This window comes from Plecotus auritus, assembly GCF_963455305.1.
Source record: "Plecotus auritus genome assembly, chromosome: 1".
In the NCBI taxonomy this organism is placed as follows: Eukaryota; Metazoa; Chordata; class Mammalia; order Chiroptera; family Vespertilionidae; genus Plecotus; species Plecotus auritus.
In genome coordinates, this window is record NC_137770.1 from 206,073,899 (window position 1) to 206,091,608 (window position 17,710).

The 17,710-nt window shown below is 37.0% G+C and overlaps 1 protein-coding gene across 15 annotated transcripts in view; it reads left to right on the top strand.

The window, feature by feature from the left end:
• Positions 1–17,710, top strand: part of EPHA5 (EPH receptor A5) — a 355,448-nt gene that overhangs the window by 62,654 nt on the left and 275,084 nt on the right. For all 15 annotated transcript variants that reach the window (XM_080661231.1, XM_080661239.1, XM_080661238.1 and 12 more), the window contains exon 3: positions 16,280–16,943. In XM_080661231.1, coding sequence (XP_080517357.1) covers positions 16,280–16,943 — 664 coding nt within the window. The remainder of the gene's footprint in view (positions 1–16,279; positions 16,944–17,710) is intronic.

Genomic DNA, 17,710 nt, shown 5'->3' on the forward strand with positions numbered 1-17,710 from the left:
GCCTCTGGTTTTAGAATAATTAAATTTGTACTATTTTCTTTTGATAGGATGCACTTTTTTTAAATGATTGTAATTAAATATTTTCAAGAAATTGTTGAGAATCGACTACTTACCAGATATATGTCAAAGAAACATTTTTGTTTAGTCTTTTAAATTTGAGTGTGTGAACTGGAGTCATTAGAGTCCTATTCTTCCTTTGGGGTTAAGTGAACAAGAAGCTCTGTCCCAGTGCTTGAACTTTACATTTAGCCCAACTAATTAGATCTTGTCAAGGTAGAAATTTTAGAGACCATGATATAACCTTAACATCCTATTTTATGTGAAAAGAAACTGGCTAGGACCGTGGTCGGCAAACTGCGGCTTGTGAGCCACATGCAGCTCTTTGGCCCCTTGAGTGTGGCTCTTCCACAAAATACCACGGCCTGGGCGAGTCTATTTTGAAGAAGTGGCGTTAGAAGAAGTTTAAGTTTAAAAAATTTGGCTCTCAAAAGAAAATTCAATCGTTGTATTGTTGATATTTGGCTCTGTTGACTAATGAGTTTGCCGACCACTGGGCTAGGGCAAGCCTCAACATCGCATAAAATAAATTGTGCTTTTATTTGCAAGAATCACTGAAGTTTCTAAATGTTATGTTTTGACCATTTAATACAATGTCACAATCTTCTGAGACCTCCATGGGCTTGCCAATTGTCACTTACCAGTGATAATTAGGAACAGAGCTACACAGATAAATGAAATTCACAGGGATTCGGGTAGCTCCCTTTTCCACAAGATTCAATTCTCCTCACTATAAAAACCCTTCCCGGAGCTGCCAAGTCTTAACAGCATTTGACAGAATTGAGTTTAACCTTCTCTTTCTTTCCTTGCCATTCTTCTGGAGGGAGTTATTATTGAGAGGGAAAAAATAGTGGCCAGAGCAAAAGGCTGGCAACATTTCAGGGTTGACATGCCAAGTGTTCTTTGTCTAAACTGCTTCTAGAAAAAGGAGGGAGAAATAACTCACGCAAAACTTCTTGTTGTCTTTCTCTTAAGTCTCAGCACACCACTGAGTAAAGCAGTAAGAGTAAATCAAATGGCTCCGGGTATTTTCATTCATCCACTTTTTTGTTCATTTATTCATTAACTCCTTCATTCTCATGTACTTACAATCAATCAATGTATACTGAATTTGCACAGTTCTCTACACATAATTCTAAACATTGGGGATGCACAAACAATTAATAACAAGGTTTTTGGTATGGGTTTTTTTTTTTTTGTTATTTTTTTTTGTCCTGGAATGAATCCATTGGAGCATATAGGTATGTAAACTGACAATAGGATATTAATTAGGTACTGGGAAAAATGTTTGGCAAGGGAATATTAGAATTAAAGCAATTATGATCTGGTACCCCAGTAAATAGCTACACTGAAGCAACTGTCAGTCGACAACAAAATTAGAATTTGCCAAAATATGTTCTGTGCAGTGTTCAGTCGAAAGCTAGTATGTGTTATGAATAAAAGAGTTCTCTGGCACTACAAACATGGAAAAGAGTATAATGCAGGGTAGGTAAAAGTAGGTTTACAGTTGTGAGTATGCAAAACACATTTTATTTTATTATTATTATTTATTAATTATGTATTAATTATCCCATACAAACAATTGTAAACCTACTTTTGCCCTGCCTACCCTGTATTTAAAAGTAAATAGGATAATTTACTGCAAAGCTTTATATATCATAAAGATCTGTGTACTATGCAGATTTACTTTACACATGTGCATAATCTTATCAAAACTTTCAATTCTAATATCTTAAAAAGAGATACACTAGGCAGAGCTTCATAGTTGTTTCGCTAACACTTGTTTTCCATAAAATATTCTACTTGCATAGAAAATACTTTGAGTGTCATTACTTTAATAACTTAATTTTAATTCATAGGTGAGGAGGAATAAAAATAAAATACAGAGTAAAATTTTGGGAATAAAAAATATGGCTGTGCCTTGGTAAGAATATCAGAGTGATTTCCTATACCCCATTCATTAGTTTGCGTAGTAAAGACTCTTTTCCTGTAAACTTTGTCTTACTTCGGGAGGCATCATCATGGAATGATTTAAAGATGAGCTTTGAAGTCAGTCAGATTCATCTGAATTCCAATTTTTGTCAATGTTGCCCATTAATTATGCAAGTTTCTCTTGGTTTTTCATCCTTGTATATCTCAATTCTTTCTTTTCCTTTTCTGCCCTGGCTATGTGTCTCTGTGTGTATTAAATTCTATACAAATTCATCATCCCTGTGGATTTGTGCATTCACCACCTCTCCAATACAAAACAGAGAAAATAAGGCAAGGCTCTCTCTATGACCACATTCTAATCTCTCCTCTTCCACCCCCAATCCCCAACCTCTGTCCACCACTAAGCTCTTCTCCACTTGTAAAATTTTGTCATTACAAAAATCTTTATAAATGGACTCATACAGCATTTAACTTTTGAGATGTTTTTCTCACTTAGCATAATTCCTTGGAGACCCAGTCAAATTTTTACTTGTATCAATAGTTTGTTTTTTTATATAGTAAGTATAATTCCATGGTATATTTGTACCACAGTGTGTTTAACCCTTCACTTATTGAAGGTCATCTGGTCTGATTATAATTTCGGGAATATTTAACATAAATCTTCTATGAGCATGCATGTATAGGTATTTGTGTGAACAAAATTTTTCATTTACCTGGAATTAAAATCAAAGAGTGAAATTGCTGCATTGTATAGTAATTCCATGTTTACTTTTGTAAGAAACTTCTTATTTTCTAGAGTGCTGTAATATTTTAATTTTCTAGGAGCGATGTATGAGGAATTTAGTTTTTTTCACATTCTCATCAGTATTTGGTGGTGTCACTATTTAAAAAATGAAATTCTTTATATAGGTATATAGTGATACACCACTGTGGTTTTAATTTGAATTTCACTGATGGCTAATGACATTCAGCATCTTCAGCCCAGGCAGTGTTACTCAGCGGTTTAGCGTAGACCTATGAACCAAGAGGTCATGGTTCAATTCTGGGTCAGGGCACATGCAAGGGTTGCAGGCTCGAACCCAGTAGGGGGCGTGCAGGAGGCAGCCAATCTATGAGACTCTCATCATTGATGTTTCTCTCTCTCCCTCTCTCTGAAATTAATACAAACATATATTAAAACAACACAGAACCATATCTTCATGTGTATACTTGCCATCTGCATATTGTTGGCAGTAATATGCCTTTTTGTATCTTTTGTCCATTTTCTAATGGGATTGTAGTTTTTCCTGGTGAGTATTGAGTCACCTTCACTTATAAAGTTTATATTTGCTAGATATAAAGTTCTTAGTTGACTCCCCCCACCCCCCAGCATTTTGAATATGTCATTCCACTGTTATTCTGGCCTGTATTGCTTTTGCTGAGGAGGCAACTTATTACTATATTCTTGTTCTTCTCTACTTGAAGATTGGTTTTCCTTTGCAGTTTTCAAAATATTTTAGTATCTTGGCTTTCAGCAGTGTTATTGTAATGTGTCTTTGTATGTATCCTAATTGAGTTCAATGGGCAGTTGAGATTTGAACATCAATATTTTCCATCAAATTTGGGAAAACTTTTATATTTATTCAAATAGTGTCCCTGTCTTTTTTTTCTTTCTTCTTCTCTTTTGGGACTATCATTACACATATGTTGATATGCTTAATTTTGTCTGAGAGGTTTCTGATCCTTTGTCCATTTTTATACAATATCTTTTTATGTTCTTTAGATTAGATTCTTTTTATTGATCTGTTTTTATGAGCACAGTGCATTTTTTTCTGTTTATTTACACATTATCAGTATACTAGAGGCCCCGTGCATGAAATTCGTGCACGGGGATGGGGGGGCTGTCCCTCAGCCCAGCCTGCACCCTCTCCAATCTGGGACCCCTCGAGGGATGTCCGACTGCCCGTTTAAGCCTGATCCTGGTGGGATCAGGCCTAAACAGGCAGTCAGACATCTCTCTCACAATCCAGGACTGCTGGCTCCCAACTGCTCGCCTGCCTGCCTTCCTGATTGCCCCTAACCGCTTCCACCTGCCAGCCTGATCACCCCCTAACCACTCCCCTGACAGCCTGTTTGCCCCTAACTGCCCTCCCCTGCAGGCCTGGTCCCCCCAACTGCTCTCTCCTGCAGGCCTGGATCCCTCCCAACTGCCTTTCCTTGCAGGCCTGGTTGCCCCCAACTTTCCCTCCTCTGCCGTCTTGGTCACCCCTAACTGCCCTCCCCTGCAGGCTTGATTGCCCCCAACTGCCCTCCCCTGCAGGCCTGGTCCCTCCCAACTGCCCTCCCTTGCTGGCCATCTTGTGGTGGCCATCTTGTGTCCACATGGGGGCAGGATCTTTGACCACATGGGGGCAGCCATCTTGTGTGTTGGAGTGATGGTAAATCTGCATATTACTCTTTTATTAGATAGGATAGAGGCCTGATACACAGGTGGGGGCCAGCTGGTTTGCCCTGAAGGGTGTCCCGGATCAGGGTGGGGGTTCCCTTGGGGCGTGAGGCGGCCTGGGCAAGGGGCCTGTGGTTGTTTGCAGGCCGGCCACGCCCCCTGGTGACCCAAGCAGAGGCCCTGGGATCTGGGGTTTATTTATCTTCTACAACTGAAACTTTGTAGCCTGGAGCGGAGCCAAGCCTTCTGCTTGCTCTGTGGCGGCAGCCATTTTTTGGGGGATTTGTGTATCTTCTATAATTGAAACTTTGTAACCTTAAGCGGAGGCCTGGGCTGGCCAGGGTGTGTGGAAAGCTTGGCTTCCTCCATCACCGGGGGCAACCCTAGCCTCCTGCTCTTTCCAGCTCCGTGGCTGCCGCCATTTCTGTTTGGGTTTATGTATCTTCTATCATTGAAACTTTGTAGCCTTGAGTGGAGTCCTAGGCTGGCAAGGGCAGGTGGAAAGCTTGGCTTCCTCCATTGCCGGGGAAACCCAAGCCTCCCTCCTGCTCTCTGTGGCTGTAGCCATCTTGTTTGGGTTTATTTGCATATTCACTCCTCATTGGCTGGTGGGCGTGGCTTGTGGTGGTGGCTTGTGGGTGTAGTGGAGTGATGGTTAATTTGCATATTACTCTTTTATTAGATAGGATGATTATATGCATGTAATAAGATGTAATTCATAGTATTGTTTTATTTACTTTAAAGTATATCAAAATGTTTTACTCTTTTTAAAATGTTCATTTTCCCTTATTATATATATTTGAGATCTTACCTAATAAAAGAGAAACATGCAAATTAACCATCACTCTGCCATGCCCACAGCCAATAAGTGTGAGTATGCAAATTAACCCAACAAAGATGGAGGTTAATTTGCATATGCAGGCGCAGAGCGGTGTGAAGCCTGCTATGAGGGGAATGGGGGTGGTGGAGGGAGCTACTGGAGTGGTGCTCCAGACAGAAGCGAGGACTTGCCGGCTCTGGGCGGCCCTGGAGTGGGGACATGCTGGCTCCTGGGCAGCTGGGAGTGAAACCAGGGGCCTATTCTTGCATGAATATCGTGCAGTGGGCCTCTAGTTTATATATAAACAAACTTATGTTAACTCTTATATAGTGCTGCATAATATGAATATAACAAATTTTATGTATTCCTATTAATGGCGATGTAAGTGTTTAATAATGTTTGGCTATTTTAATATTGGAGGTGTCATGTTGGAGTATTTATCCTTAGTCACCTGTGAAAAACCTGGTTTAAAGTATTTTTAATATTTGTCTTGTATTGCCAAATAGATACCCAAATTTGGCTACTAATATATACTCCCAGCATGGAAGAATCCCTGTTACCTATTGCCCTTCTAAAACTTTATTCCATATCTGCCTGTGTTTTTCCTAATAAACATACATTTAAATGTACAGAACTATTTTATATTCAGTACTAGAGGCCCGGTGTGTGAATGCGTGCACAGGTGGGGTCCGGCTGGATTGGCCCACCCCTGATTGGGATTGGGGGGATGATTGGGGTTGGAGCCAGCCAGGGTAGGGGGGTTCAGGGGAAGGGCCATCGGGGGGGAGGGGCTGTGGGTGGTTGGCTGGTTGGTCCCGCTCCCTGGTCAAACTCCAGGTCGAGGGGACAATTTGCATATCAGCCTTTTATTATATAGGATAACCAGCCAAAAGTGGAATGGAAAACTATTATAAAAGAGTTCAAGATGTCCAGGAGCCCACCGAACAATATTTTCTAAGGACTGTTATATAACAGAAAAACTATTAATTGTGTAGCAAACAGAACAGTGAATACAAGTCAAGGACAGCTACCTTCTATAATTATAGATATATCCTTTATTATACCAAGACTCCTGTTTATTCATCTGCAATTAGATATAGAAGTACCAAATAATATTTAAGATTCATTAAGCTAAATAATTACATGTATCTGTGCCATTATTAGACTTATCTGTTATCTGCATTTACTCTATTTATGTTTACTGTTACTGTGCAATGGTGGTGAAAGAAATTGTGTTCATAAGCTGAGAAAAAGTCAATTCATAACTTGTTTGAATTCTAAGGTTAAAATCACACTGCTAGATTAATTTCACTATTCCCACTTCTGGTTATTAACTAACCTAAGCAAAAGGCCTCAGATGATATAGGAACAATATAGGAAGATTAAAAAAAATATAGGCAAAAGGCCAAGTGGGAAGAATAAATGCAAGATTTCCTTACTGCTACAATTTTATTAATGCTATAAAGATTTTATATTTGCCTAGAATTCTTAGTATTACTAGAAAAAAATTTTCATAGTTATTCTTAAAAACAAAATAACTATTAAAATGTAATAAGATATAGATTGACTTGATAAAACATTTTTATAAATATTAATCAATTACTGTCTACAGATAGTGTGCCCTGTTGTTAAGCTGCATTCTAGCTCTGGCCAGTGTTCTCAGTGGTTAGGGTGTGGGCAGGGTTGCAGGTTTGATTCCAGTCAAGGGCACTACCTGGGTTGCAGGTTCAATCCTGGCCCTGGTTGGGATACGTGCAGGAGGTAAACATCTCACATTGATATTTCTCTCTCTCTCTCTCTCTCTCTCTCTCTCTCTCTCTCTCTCTCTCTCTCTCTCTCTCTCTTCCCCTCCCTCCCTCCCTGCCTTCCTCATTCTGTCCCATCTACTCTCTCTAAAAATCAATTTAAAAAAATACTCAAGTGAGGATTAACATAAAAAAAAGGAAAAAAAAAAGCTGCATTCTAATATAGGTCAAAATTAAATTCGCATTAAATTAATGATCAAAAACATATAAAAAGAAACACTGAAAATTTAGAATTCTTGATTTAAAAATATCACTAATCATTTTAAACCACCACCATTAAGTTTTTGGTAAGAAATGTGTAGTTTTATTCACTGAGCAATTTTTTGTTGAAATTAATTTGTTGAACAGACAAAGCTGAAAAAAAAAACCCGACAGCGGGGCAACTTGCAATGGACCCATGGCTGTTCCTTCTTTTACTTTAAACTCAAATAGGGAAGAACTGGGATTATGATAAAATAAGGCTCTTCTCTATGGGAGTTCCAGCTCCTGACTTGACGGCACTAACTGTAGATGGGCTCCATTTCTACAGAATTTTATTAACACGGCTATGGCAAGTGGATGCCGTGTGCTTTAGTCTATAGTATGGCATTATAATCACTAGATGCGAATGAGATCATAGCCCTAATGTGGCTGTTTCCCAACAAAAAATGAGATGGAAATTCATGTTGAATAGCCACTGATTACAAGAACACAACTAATGAGAGACGTGAATAGAATTGATTTATGGGTGCTATTGTAAAGCCTATATCAGAAGTTTAATGTTATCTACTGAAAAATGAGGGGAGAATAAAGACCAGAGAGTACAGACAACATTATATTTTCTGGTATGTATTGAATTGAATTTGATCCCATAAATATTTGTTCTATTCCACAGGCTATAACGTAATCGACTTCGGCTTTACTTCATACACAGAAAATTAATTGAGTTATTTCTAACAGTATTGCTATATCACACTCATGAGTTTTAAAGATGTTTTAAATAACAAGCTTCTGTTTGATGCAATATTTATATTATTGAGGAAATATAACAAGATTGTTGATTCAAATTATTTTTTATACATATTTTACTCAAGAGTCATAGATAGTAGAGATATTAAATTTCTGAAATAGGAACTACATATTATATATTTCATTCTTTTAAAACTATGTTGTCCTGTGGTTGTACATACAAACCACGATATTTCTGTTGCTCTATGAACTATGCATGATCTTGATCCAAAATTCAGAAAACTGTTTAAGGACAGGTAGATTCTGTTAATTCTACAACAAAGACTAACAATTTTATTTTTCAAATAATTTTAATTGATTTTTAGAGAGAGGAAGGGAGAGGGAGAGAGAAATAGAAACATCGATGTGAGCATGAAACATAGATCGGCTGCTTCCTGCATGCCCCCTAACCCCCTGTCCTTCCGACCCAGGCATGTGCCCTGACCTGGAGTCCAGCTTCTGCATGCCCCCTAAGCCCCCCAACCCAGGTATGTTCCCTGACCTGGAATCCAACTGGCCCAAATAACTGAGCCACACTGGCCAGGGTACGATTTTATTTTTTGAACACATAAATACTTCTTTTATGAGATATTGAAAAATTTTCTCCTTAGTTGGTTAAAATAACTTCACTTGCCACTTTATTATATGCATTATAATGTTAACTCCTCAAAGAGGGAAAACATTTTAATACCAGACAGTTCTAACCACAGATATTAATCAGGCACTAATTAGTGTGTCAGTAGCTCTAGGCCTCAGTTTACTCATCTGCAAAATGATGTGGTTGTGTTCTGTTAGTTTATGTCATGTACAGAGTGGATATTGGAGAAAGCAGTCTTCTCAAATACGAGTTGACTAGCTGTAGCTCTAAACTATTCCTCCTGTATATATTACTTTTGAAGTTTCACACATTCAGGATTAATTTTGAATTACAACAAAATATCTTTCAAAGCATTATGAACCAATTATGTAGTTTGCTCTTCTATTTGAACCTCATTGTTTAAGCAGTTGGGCAACTGAGGAGGTGGACTAGGGCCCCATATTTTGACTCAACATGCACAGGTCTTAATAATATGGTATTTATTCCTAATGAGAAGTGGCATGTAGTGAGCAGTAACACATCAGAGTTAACAATAACAAACAGGAAAAAAAAGTCAGTCCCAACAATAATAGGATTCCTCATCTTGTCTGCCATTAATCATGTTCCTAAGTCACTTAGGCTTTGAGGAATTTCTGGCCAGTTTTTCTCACAATAAATGTCCTGGATTGAATATATTAGGCAATAGCAGACTTCTGCATGCACACATAGACAAATGAGCTCAATTGTACTTTCAACAGGAAGGAAACATAATGATTGTATGTAAGCATAGTACATTTTATAAAATGTTATGAGGAAGAATAATACTAATCATACATCATGCCCCTGAAGAAAATAAGAAAATAAGCAATTTACTTGGGTTCTTGAGTATATTTCTCCTAATTTTAATCAGTAATGCAAAATTGAAAAAAATATAGGAAATAATGAAACTAAAAATCTGAAATCAAAATTACTATAATTAATTAGATGCTAATAAGAAGAAAAACAAAAGATCTTTGGTGTGTTTGAAGTTTCTGTTTTATTTTTTTATTTTTATTGTCTTTCATTTGATTTTTGCAATAGCAGGAAACTTCCAGAAATTCTAGACTTAAGGTAAACTATTATGAGGTAGCAATTAGAATGTGCTACTCACTGAATGAAATGGGTAAAGTGCCTAACATCCATATTTAAACTATTTCCCAGGCACTTGCTAAGATCATGAGAGGCACTACTTTTTTAAAACAGCAGTTAATAATTTTAGGTCAGGATATCTTCAGTGAAGTTAGGAAACATACTATACACACACATGCACACAAACAAATGCACACAGAGAAAATCATAGAATACTATTACATCTAACAATATTTTCAATAAAATGAAAGCCTAGATTTCGCTTCTTTTTAGAGCCTTTCAAAGAAATTATACAAAATATTGTGATCTTAGAGTTATGCTTTAGGCATGTCGGAGTGAAGCTGGAGGCAGTTGATACTGAGCCATATTGTAACATTTCTCTGCCAAAGAAAATCACTAAGATAATCCTAATTTTATCTTATTGAAATAAGAAATATAGGGCCACTGACTGATATGCCATATGCTAGGCTTTTAATCTATACAGAACAATGAAGAAAGCTAGTGAGTGGGAAAAAAACCCCATATTTTAAAACATATCATGTTCAAAATATTGTATTTCTAAATTAAGCTGAAAGTTATAATTGGTAAAATATAATGCTAATGAAAAATAGTTTTACAGGTTAATATACTAAACTAAATACAAAATAATTATACAAATGATTGGAATAAGAAAATGTCTTAAATGCTTAAAGCTTTTTACTGAAGACTAACTTTTAAAATTATGAATTCATACTTTTTATTTTAATTTATGAAATTCAGAGATTTTACAAAGAATCAGATTTATTTTTGTTCAATCAAAAGACAAATCATATTTGTTTATTATGTTTGAATTATTTCAAATTAGTGCATCTTTGGAAAAAGAGGGTTGGGTATATGTTTGATATTTATGTATTCATTACAAAATCTCTACCAAATGCCATATGTTGTGCCCTATGGCGACAGACTCTGAGTTATAGTAGAGAAAAAGATAAAAATGTCTCTACCCTCATATCTGTGTTTCAGAGTGTAAGTTATATAGAGATAGAAAGATAAGAAGGAAGGAAAGGGGGAGGGAAAGGAAAGGAAGAAAGAAAGAACAAATGAAAGCAGAAAGAAGAAAGGAAGAAAGGAATGATGTCTGAAGAAAATGTGAATTTATTTGCGACAGAGCATAGCTGCAATCAGTGCCGTCCTGGGAATCCCGCACGTAAACCTACACGTGGAAGACAGGCAGCGGGGCTGCTGAGATGCTCAGCCTGTTTTCTGTGAGCTTGGAGAATTTCCTTCTGTTCTCCTGTCTGCAGTTTTCTCATTTCAAAAATGAGGAGTAGAATCAGGTCTTTTAAGGCCCTTTCTGCTGTTTTGCATTAGATATTAGAAACCTTGGACAGTTTCAATTCTCACTCTAAACCAAGCATGTCAAACTCAAAGGCTAACACGGACCAAATAAACAAGTTTTAAGTTTATGTGGGCCGCAAAAAACCAAAAGCTTCAACTTTCCTAGAAACGTAGGTTTCTTTCAGTAGAGACATGCTGAATACAAAGGGCTTAAATAAATGAGTAATTGTTAACATAAAATAATAGAACATTTTAATAAAAATTAATATTTTTTCTTGAACATTAACTTACCAGACACTGAATAACTGCACAAATTAATAAGCGTAACACAAATAAACCTATTTTTCTTGTTCTCCGAAAGTAAAATATTTCCTGCTGCACACACCAAACAAGTCAGCCCAAGACTAATGACATGGCAATCTGCTGCTAAAATACTCACTGCTAGTATTAGTGGAGAGAAATGGTGCGCCTGCACTTAAGGCATGTAAGGGAAATGAATGCAACATGATTATAGTAATCAGTCATTAGCGAACGTTGTAGTTCGTTATTAATAATTATGTATAACAGGATACTATAAAAATTGTTATGAAATTTTTATTAAAATATTTCTTACATACCGTTATATTGGCTGGGCCGCAAAAATATTCATTCTGGGCTGCATGTGGCCCGTGGGCTGCGAATTTGACATGCTTGCTCTAAACAATGTAGCCAGAGTGCCAGTGTGGGGTCTCAGTTTATACATCTAAATCAGTGGTTCTCAACCTTTCTCATGCCGCGACCCTTTAATACAGTTCCTCATGTTGTGGTGACCCCCAACCATAAAATTATTTTCATTGCTACTTCATAACTGTAATTTTGCTACTGTTATGAATCGTAATGTAAATATCTGTGTTTTTCGATGGTCTTAGGCTCTACAGCAGCGGTTCTCAACCTGTGGGTCGCCTAAGACCATCGAAAAACACAGATATTTACATTACGATTCATAACAGTAGCAAAATTACAGTTATGAAGTAGCAACGAAAATAATTTTATGTTTGGGGGTCACCACAACATGAGGAACTGTATTAAAGGGTCGCGGCATTAGAAAGGTTGAGAACCACTGATACATGAGCTGGGACTAAAACTGGGGCTTCAGGCTGATGATTTTTCCTCTATACAAGAGCAATCAAGTGTTTCTGTTCAGGCCTTTACAAAATAGTTTCTTACCTCTGTATTTAACCTTAATATATTGATCTGTGGTTGAAAAACAAAGTACACAGAAACACAATAATGAAAACAGAACTAGATACTAGGCTTCCTGATCATTTGAAAGGTCAAAATCAATTCTGTTCATTTGATGGTTCTTTATCTGTATTGGTGGCAGGGGTATAATATAAGGGCTATTTCCTGAATCTGTGTTTTTAAGCTTTGAAGGCAAAGGAAGTGATGTATGGGAGGATTGGGAACGAGGATGATACTAAGAGGCTAAGAGACCTAGGAGCTTGGGGCTGGGAACCTAATAGAACAATGAGAGGCAGACAGGGAGAAAATAGTTCTTAATGGCTTAGGTAGCAAAAGTTGGTAACTCCATATGCACATGTGGATATGAAAATAAATCCTTTCTCTCTTCCACTTCTCTGATGAATGTGGCTGACTTGTGATGCCTGGCCAGGCATACGATTAGAATGCAAATGACTTGGACTTTTCAGTGTCCAGTGGGAAAAGAACAAGACCAGGCATCTGGAAGAGAAATCAAGCCAGCCAAGCTGTCTGTGTAGGTAGAGGAAACAAAAGCGGAAGCCTGGGCTCAGAGGCTGGGCCTTGAGGGGTAGCTGGATGGGAAGAACAGAGCTGCAGTTTCCATACTGCATTCAGTGACCACACTTTCAAAATGCCGAGGCACCTCATTTGCAGTAATCAAAGGATTAGCAAATACTTTTATTAAACCATGGATTATAAGAAATCCAATACAATTGGGCAGAAAATATTGTGTTTTCTATCAGGGCCCTTCATTATGTTACAGTAACCTCCTTGATATGACATTTGCAAAAGTGTCTAAGAATATACCTTCCAGGTTCTTAAGTTCTTAATGACTGTTACTTTCTCTCCATCCTCTCCTTTCATTTTCATAGGTAAGATTTTCCTGATGATGACAGGAAATCCTCTTTGTATTAAAATGGGGGGTGGGGAATCTTGGGAGAACTCAAAGTTTTATTTCAGCCAATTTAAAATAAATGAAATATGTTTGTCCATTTCTTAGCATAGTTATCTAAATAGGAGAAGATATGCATGGGAAATGTGTATATATTATGTGTTTGATTCTTTGAATGGCTTATGGCCACAATTATTTAAATTAAAATCTTTCTATCCATTCATTAGAAATAGAAAATCTGAGCTTTCATTTATATTTTGGACATTTGAAAAGAAAAATAAATAAAATACCACCATAATAAATTTTAACATCCAAGAAATTACAGTTTTTCTCTTCTTTATTGAGAATATTCAGAGAAGCAGATACTTATGCACAGACTTTGAAATTATCACCCAAAGCAGTAAGTATTAAACTGTCTTGTCAAGTGCTTCTTGGCTTGCATTTTTAATAATATTTGTGTTACCTTCAACTTTGTACAGGCAAAGACTGTGAAATGCTTGCTTTATAACTTTGGAAGAAGCTGCTGTTTCAATTCCTTTTGTCCATTTCCTTTTACTGGCTAGCAGGGTCCTATTGGAATATATGTTGCAGAAATAGAACTTCTATACATAAATTAAAGCCAAGGATTTGAAATCTTCTGTGTTTTGTATCAGAAGACTATTATAAATTAAAATATAAAACAAAAATAATGTAGCATTTTGATATTCTTTTTTTTTCTGAGAACATTTCAGTGCTATTTTCTATTTTACTAATTCAAAGAATATCTTTTAATTAATCTCATTACAGTAAGTTGATTATTTTTATTGTTTTCACTTGGTTAGTTGTGGTGCTCTTTTTCATGAATTATTAATCATGACATTCATGATTAATAAGTATAATAAAGAGATTGATCCCTGGATTGCATCAGGAAAAAAAATGTAAGTAGATTAATGACAGAGTGCTGAAATAGAAGGCTGAATTAGAAATGCAAACTGCTAAGTAGGAGTTTAAATACATTCTGAGAGAGAACAAGTGAGATGAAATGAAAGAACTAAGGCTTCCCATAACACCATCATGTGAAGGTTGTTAGAGATAAAATCTTGATGTCTCTCTCTTGTGAATTTAAGGAGCTCAGAAGTTTTCCCTCATTAGCACATTTTACTATGTCTGTCTAATGGCAGCTAGAATTTTGAGAGGGGCCATCAGAGGTAGATGATTTATGGGCATCCCTGGGACTTCACATTTGTCATGTTTTTGTCAGTTGAACAGAACCAAGAAATAATGCTTTATTTAATTTTGTGTCTGAAGAAATGAGGTCCTATCAAATTTATCTCTATTGATATCTGAAATCACATTCTGGATTTATTGCAAGTCATTATGGTTTCACTAGAGGCCCAGTGCACTAATTCATGCACCAGTGGGGTCCCTGGGCCTGGCCTGTGGGATTGGGCCAAAACTGGCCCTCTGACATCCCCTGAGGGGTCCCGGATTGCGAGAGGGGGCAGTCCAGGCCAAGGGACCCCACCGGTGCATGATCAGGATCGTGAAGGGACACAGGAAGTTGGCCAGCCAGGGAGGGACCGGGGGAGGGGTCCAGGGCATGCCCGGCCAATCTCGCTCACTCTTGATCGGCCAGACCCCATCAGCACGCTCACCTACACGTGGTCAGTGCATGTCATAGAGACTGGTTGACTGGTCAACTGTCTGTCCCCCGGGGGTCAGTGCACATCACAGCGAGTGGTTGAGGAGCCTTAGCATATCATTAGCATGTTACACTTTGATTGATTCAACAGCAGACTGGATACTTAGCATATTAGGCTTTTATTATATAGGATTGCTCTGTGTGTTTCACGGCCAATTTTAAAGAGTTAAAAATTACATATAGTTTTGTCTACACAGATTTTTCACAGGCTTAAGAAATTTCTTAAATTATAGTAAAATATTTATGAAGAAAACAATTGTTTCTATATTGTTCAGACAGGGTATGGTGCATTGAGATTCTCAAAATGGGAGTATTTTACTAGGAAAGAGATTGGCTTAGATCTCTTCATTGACCAAGTAATATTTTTTTGAAGCTGTATAAATTATACTTAATTTTTCTACATTCTCTATATACTTAGAACTCTTAAGGTCATGCATAAAATGATGCATTGGTAAAAAAGAATTAATGCATTCCCAGGATATAAAGGCACATCAGTATTTGAGATGACAAGGCTCTGCATATTACTGATCTGTAATTTTTACCTCTATATTATATGTCTCTAGGTTTATATTAGTGGATAAACTTATGAATAAACATTTAGTTATCCAATTTGTAAAAGAGTCCAACACAGATTGGTTCAAATAAATAGATACATTATTAACTGTAACTAATGACTTTTCTTTCAAGTTTTATTACATTCATGCATTATTTGTAACATGCCAGAATTACATAAGTGTGGTTTTACTTGTCACATTTCCCTTTCTTCTTCTCCTCATTAACTACTATTTTCTCATTGGTGTCTATCAAATGATATTGTTTCTTTTAACTCTAAGACTTTATTTACCTCTTAGTCTATATATTTTCTTCCAAATATACATATTTTTCTTTCACTGTCCCTTGTTGTTAACTGCATACACATTCAACTATATTTTATTTTTACACTGAAATACATGTTGGTGTTATTTTCTGGGTAATATTATTCATATGTGTTCACTTATGAGTTACACTGGAGATCATAAATTACTATTTTAGTTAATTTTATAATTTTATACTTGCTGCCAAAACCGGTTTGGCTCAGTGGATAGAGCGTCGGCCTGCGGACTGAAAGGTCCCAGGTTCGATTCCGGTCAAGGGCATGTAACTTGGTTGCGGGCACATCCCCAGTAGGAGGTGTGCAAGAGGCAGCTGATCGATGTGTCTCTCTCATCGATGTTTCTAACTTTCTATCCCTCTTCCTTCCTCTCTGTAAAAAATCAATAAAATATATTAAAAAAAATTTTATACTTGCTATATAGTTCCTCCTCTCAATACTATACATCAAGTATACAGGAATTTGCACATCTGAATTAGTTTTCTTTGACTATTTTTTCTGGTTATTGTCTAATTTTTAAACATGGTTTTCTATTTTATATTATACAGTGGGAAGAGATTGGTGAAGTGGACGAAAATTATGCCCCTATCCACACATACCAAGTATGCAAAGTTATGGAACAGAATCAGAATAACTGGCTTCTGACCAGTTGGATCTCTAACGAAGGTGCTTCCCGAATCTTCATAGAACTTAAGTTTACTCTGCGGGACTGCAACAGCCTTCCTGGGGGCCTGGGGACCTGTAAGGAAACTTTTAACATGTATTACTTTGAGTCAGATGATGAGCATGGGAGAAATATGAAGGAAAACCAATACATCAAAATCGATACCATTGCCGCTGATGAAAGCTTTACGGAACTTGATCTTGGGGACCGTGTCATGAAACTGAATACAGAGGTTAGAGATGTCGGGCCTCTAAGCAAAACGGGATTTTATCTTGCCTTTCAAGACCTGGGTGCTTGCATCGCCCTGGTGTCCGTGCGCGTGTACTATAAGAAATGTCCTTCTGTGGTACGACACTTGGCTGTCTTCCCTGACACAATCACTGGAGCTGATTCTTCGCAGTTGCTGGAAGTATCGGGCTCTTGTGTCAACCATTCGGTGACAGAGGAACCACCCAAAATGCACTGCAGCGCCGAAGGGGAGTGGCTGGTGCCCATCGGGAAATGCATGTGCAAGGCAGGATATGAAGAGAAAAATGGCACCTGTCAAGGTAAGGGCTTGCCTGTGCATCCGCAGGAGCTGTCTGCTTCAGTTGGATCATGTATGTGTATCGCATCCAATGATTATGAGCAGGTGACCTTTTACTTTGCTAATTTATGGGTATTATTTCTTTTTAGTTTGATATCTCTCTTCTCGGGATTTTAAAATGGCTGGCAACGATGAAAGATTTAATGTTATATTTTATTGTCTATACATAGTTAATACTCAGAAAGTGTCTTACATGAAGTGTAATATCTCATATTCATTTTGTTTTAAGAAGTTTTATTTTTGAACAACTCAAACCAAGGGATTATCTCTTCGTATGTAACTTTGTATGATTATTATCTGCTACTCTACTGTTATTTTCTCTCCATGAAGAGAAAATGGTAATTTTACTTGCTTTATAAAATTCAAATGCAAATCTTAGATGAGGCTTGTTTGGGCATACTTTTAACTGCCTTTTAAAAATTCTTCAATAATAAGTTCAGCCATATGAACTCCATAGGGAAATATCTGTAAGCTGCAGGACTTAGTTTACTGTGTTATTTACATATAATTGCCATTGCATGTTTGTTTTTAAACATTTACAGGTCATTTTTAGATGCATAGGAAGTAGAGCCAAGAAAACAACTGCTTGGAAATAGAGCTAATACAAAAAGGTTATCTCAAAGCAATTTGCACTTGGAGATTCTTTTTATTTTAATTTTATTTTAAATTGAAACTTGATCATACATTCCTCCCTCTTCATTTGAAAATACTCTCATTTTCCCCACAATG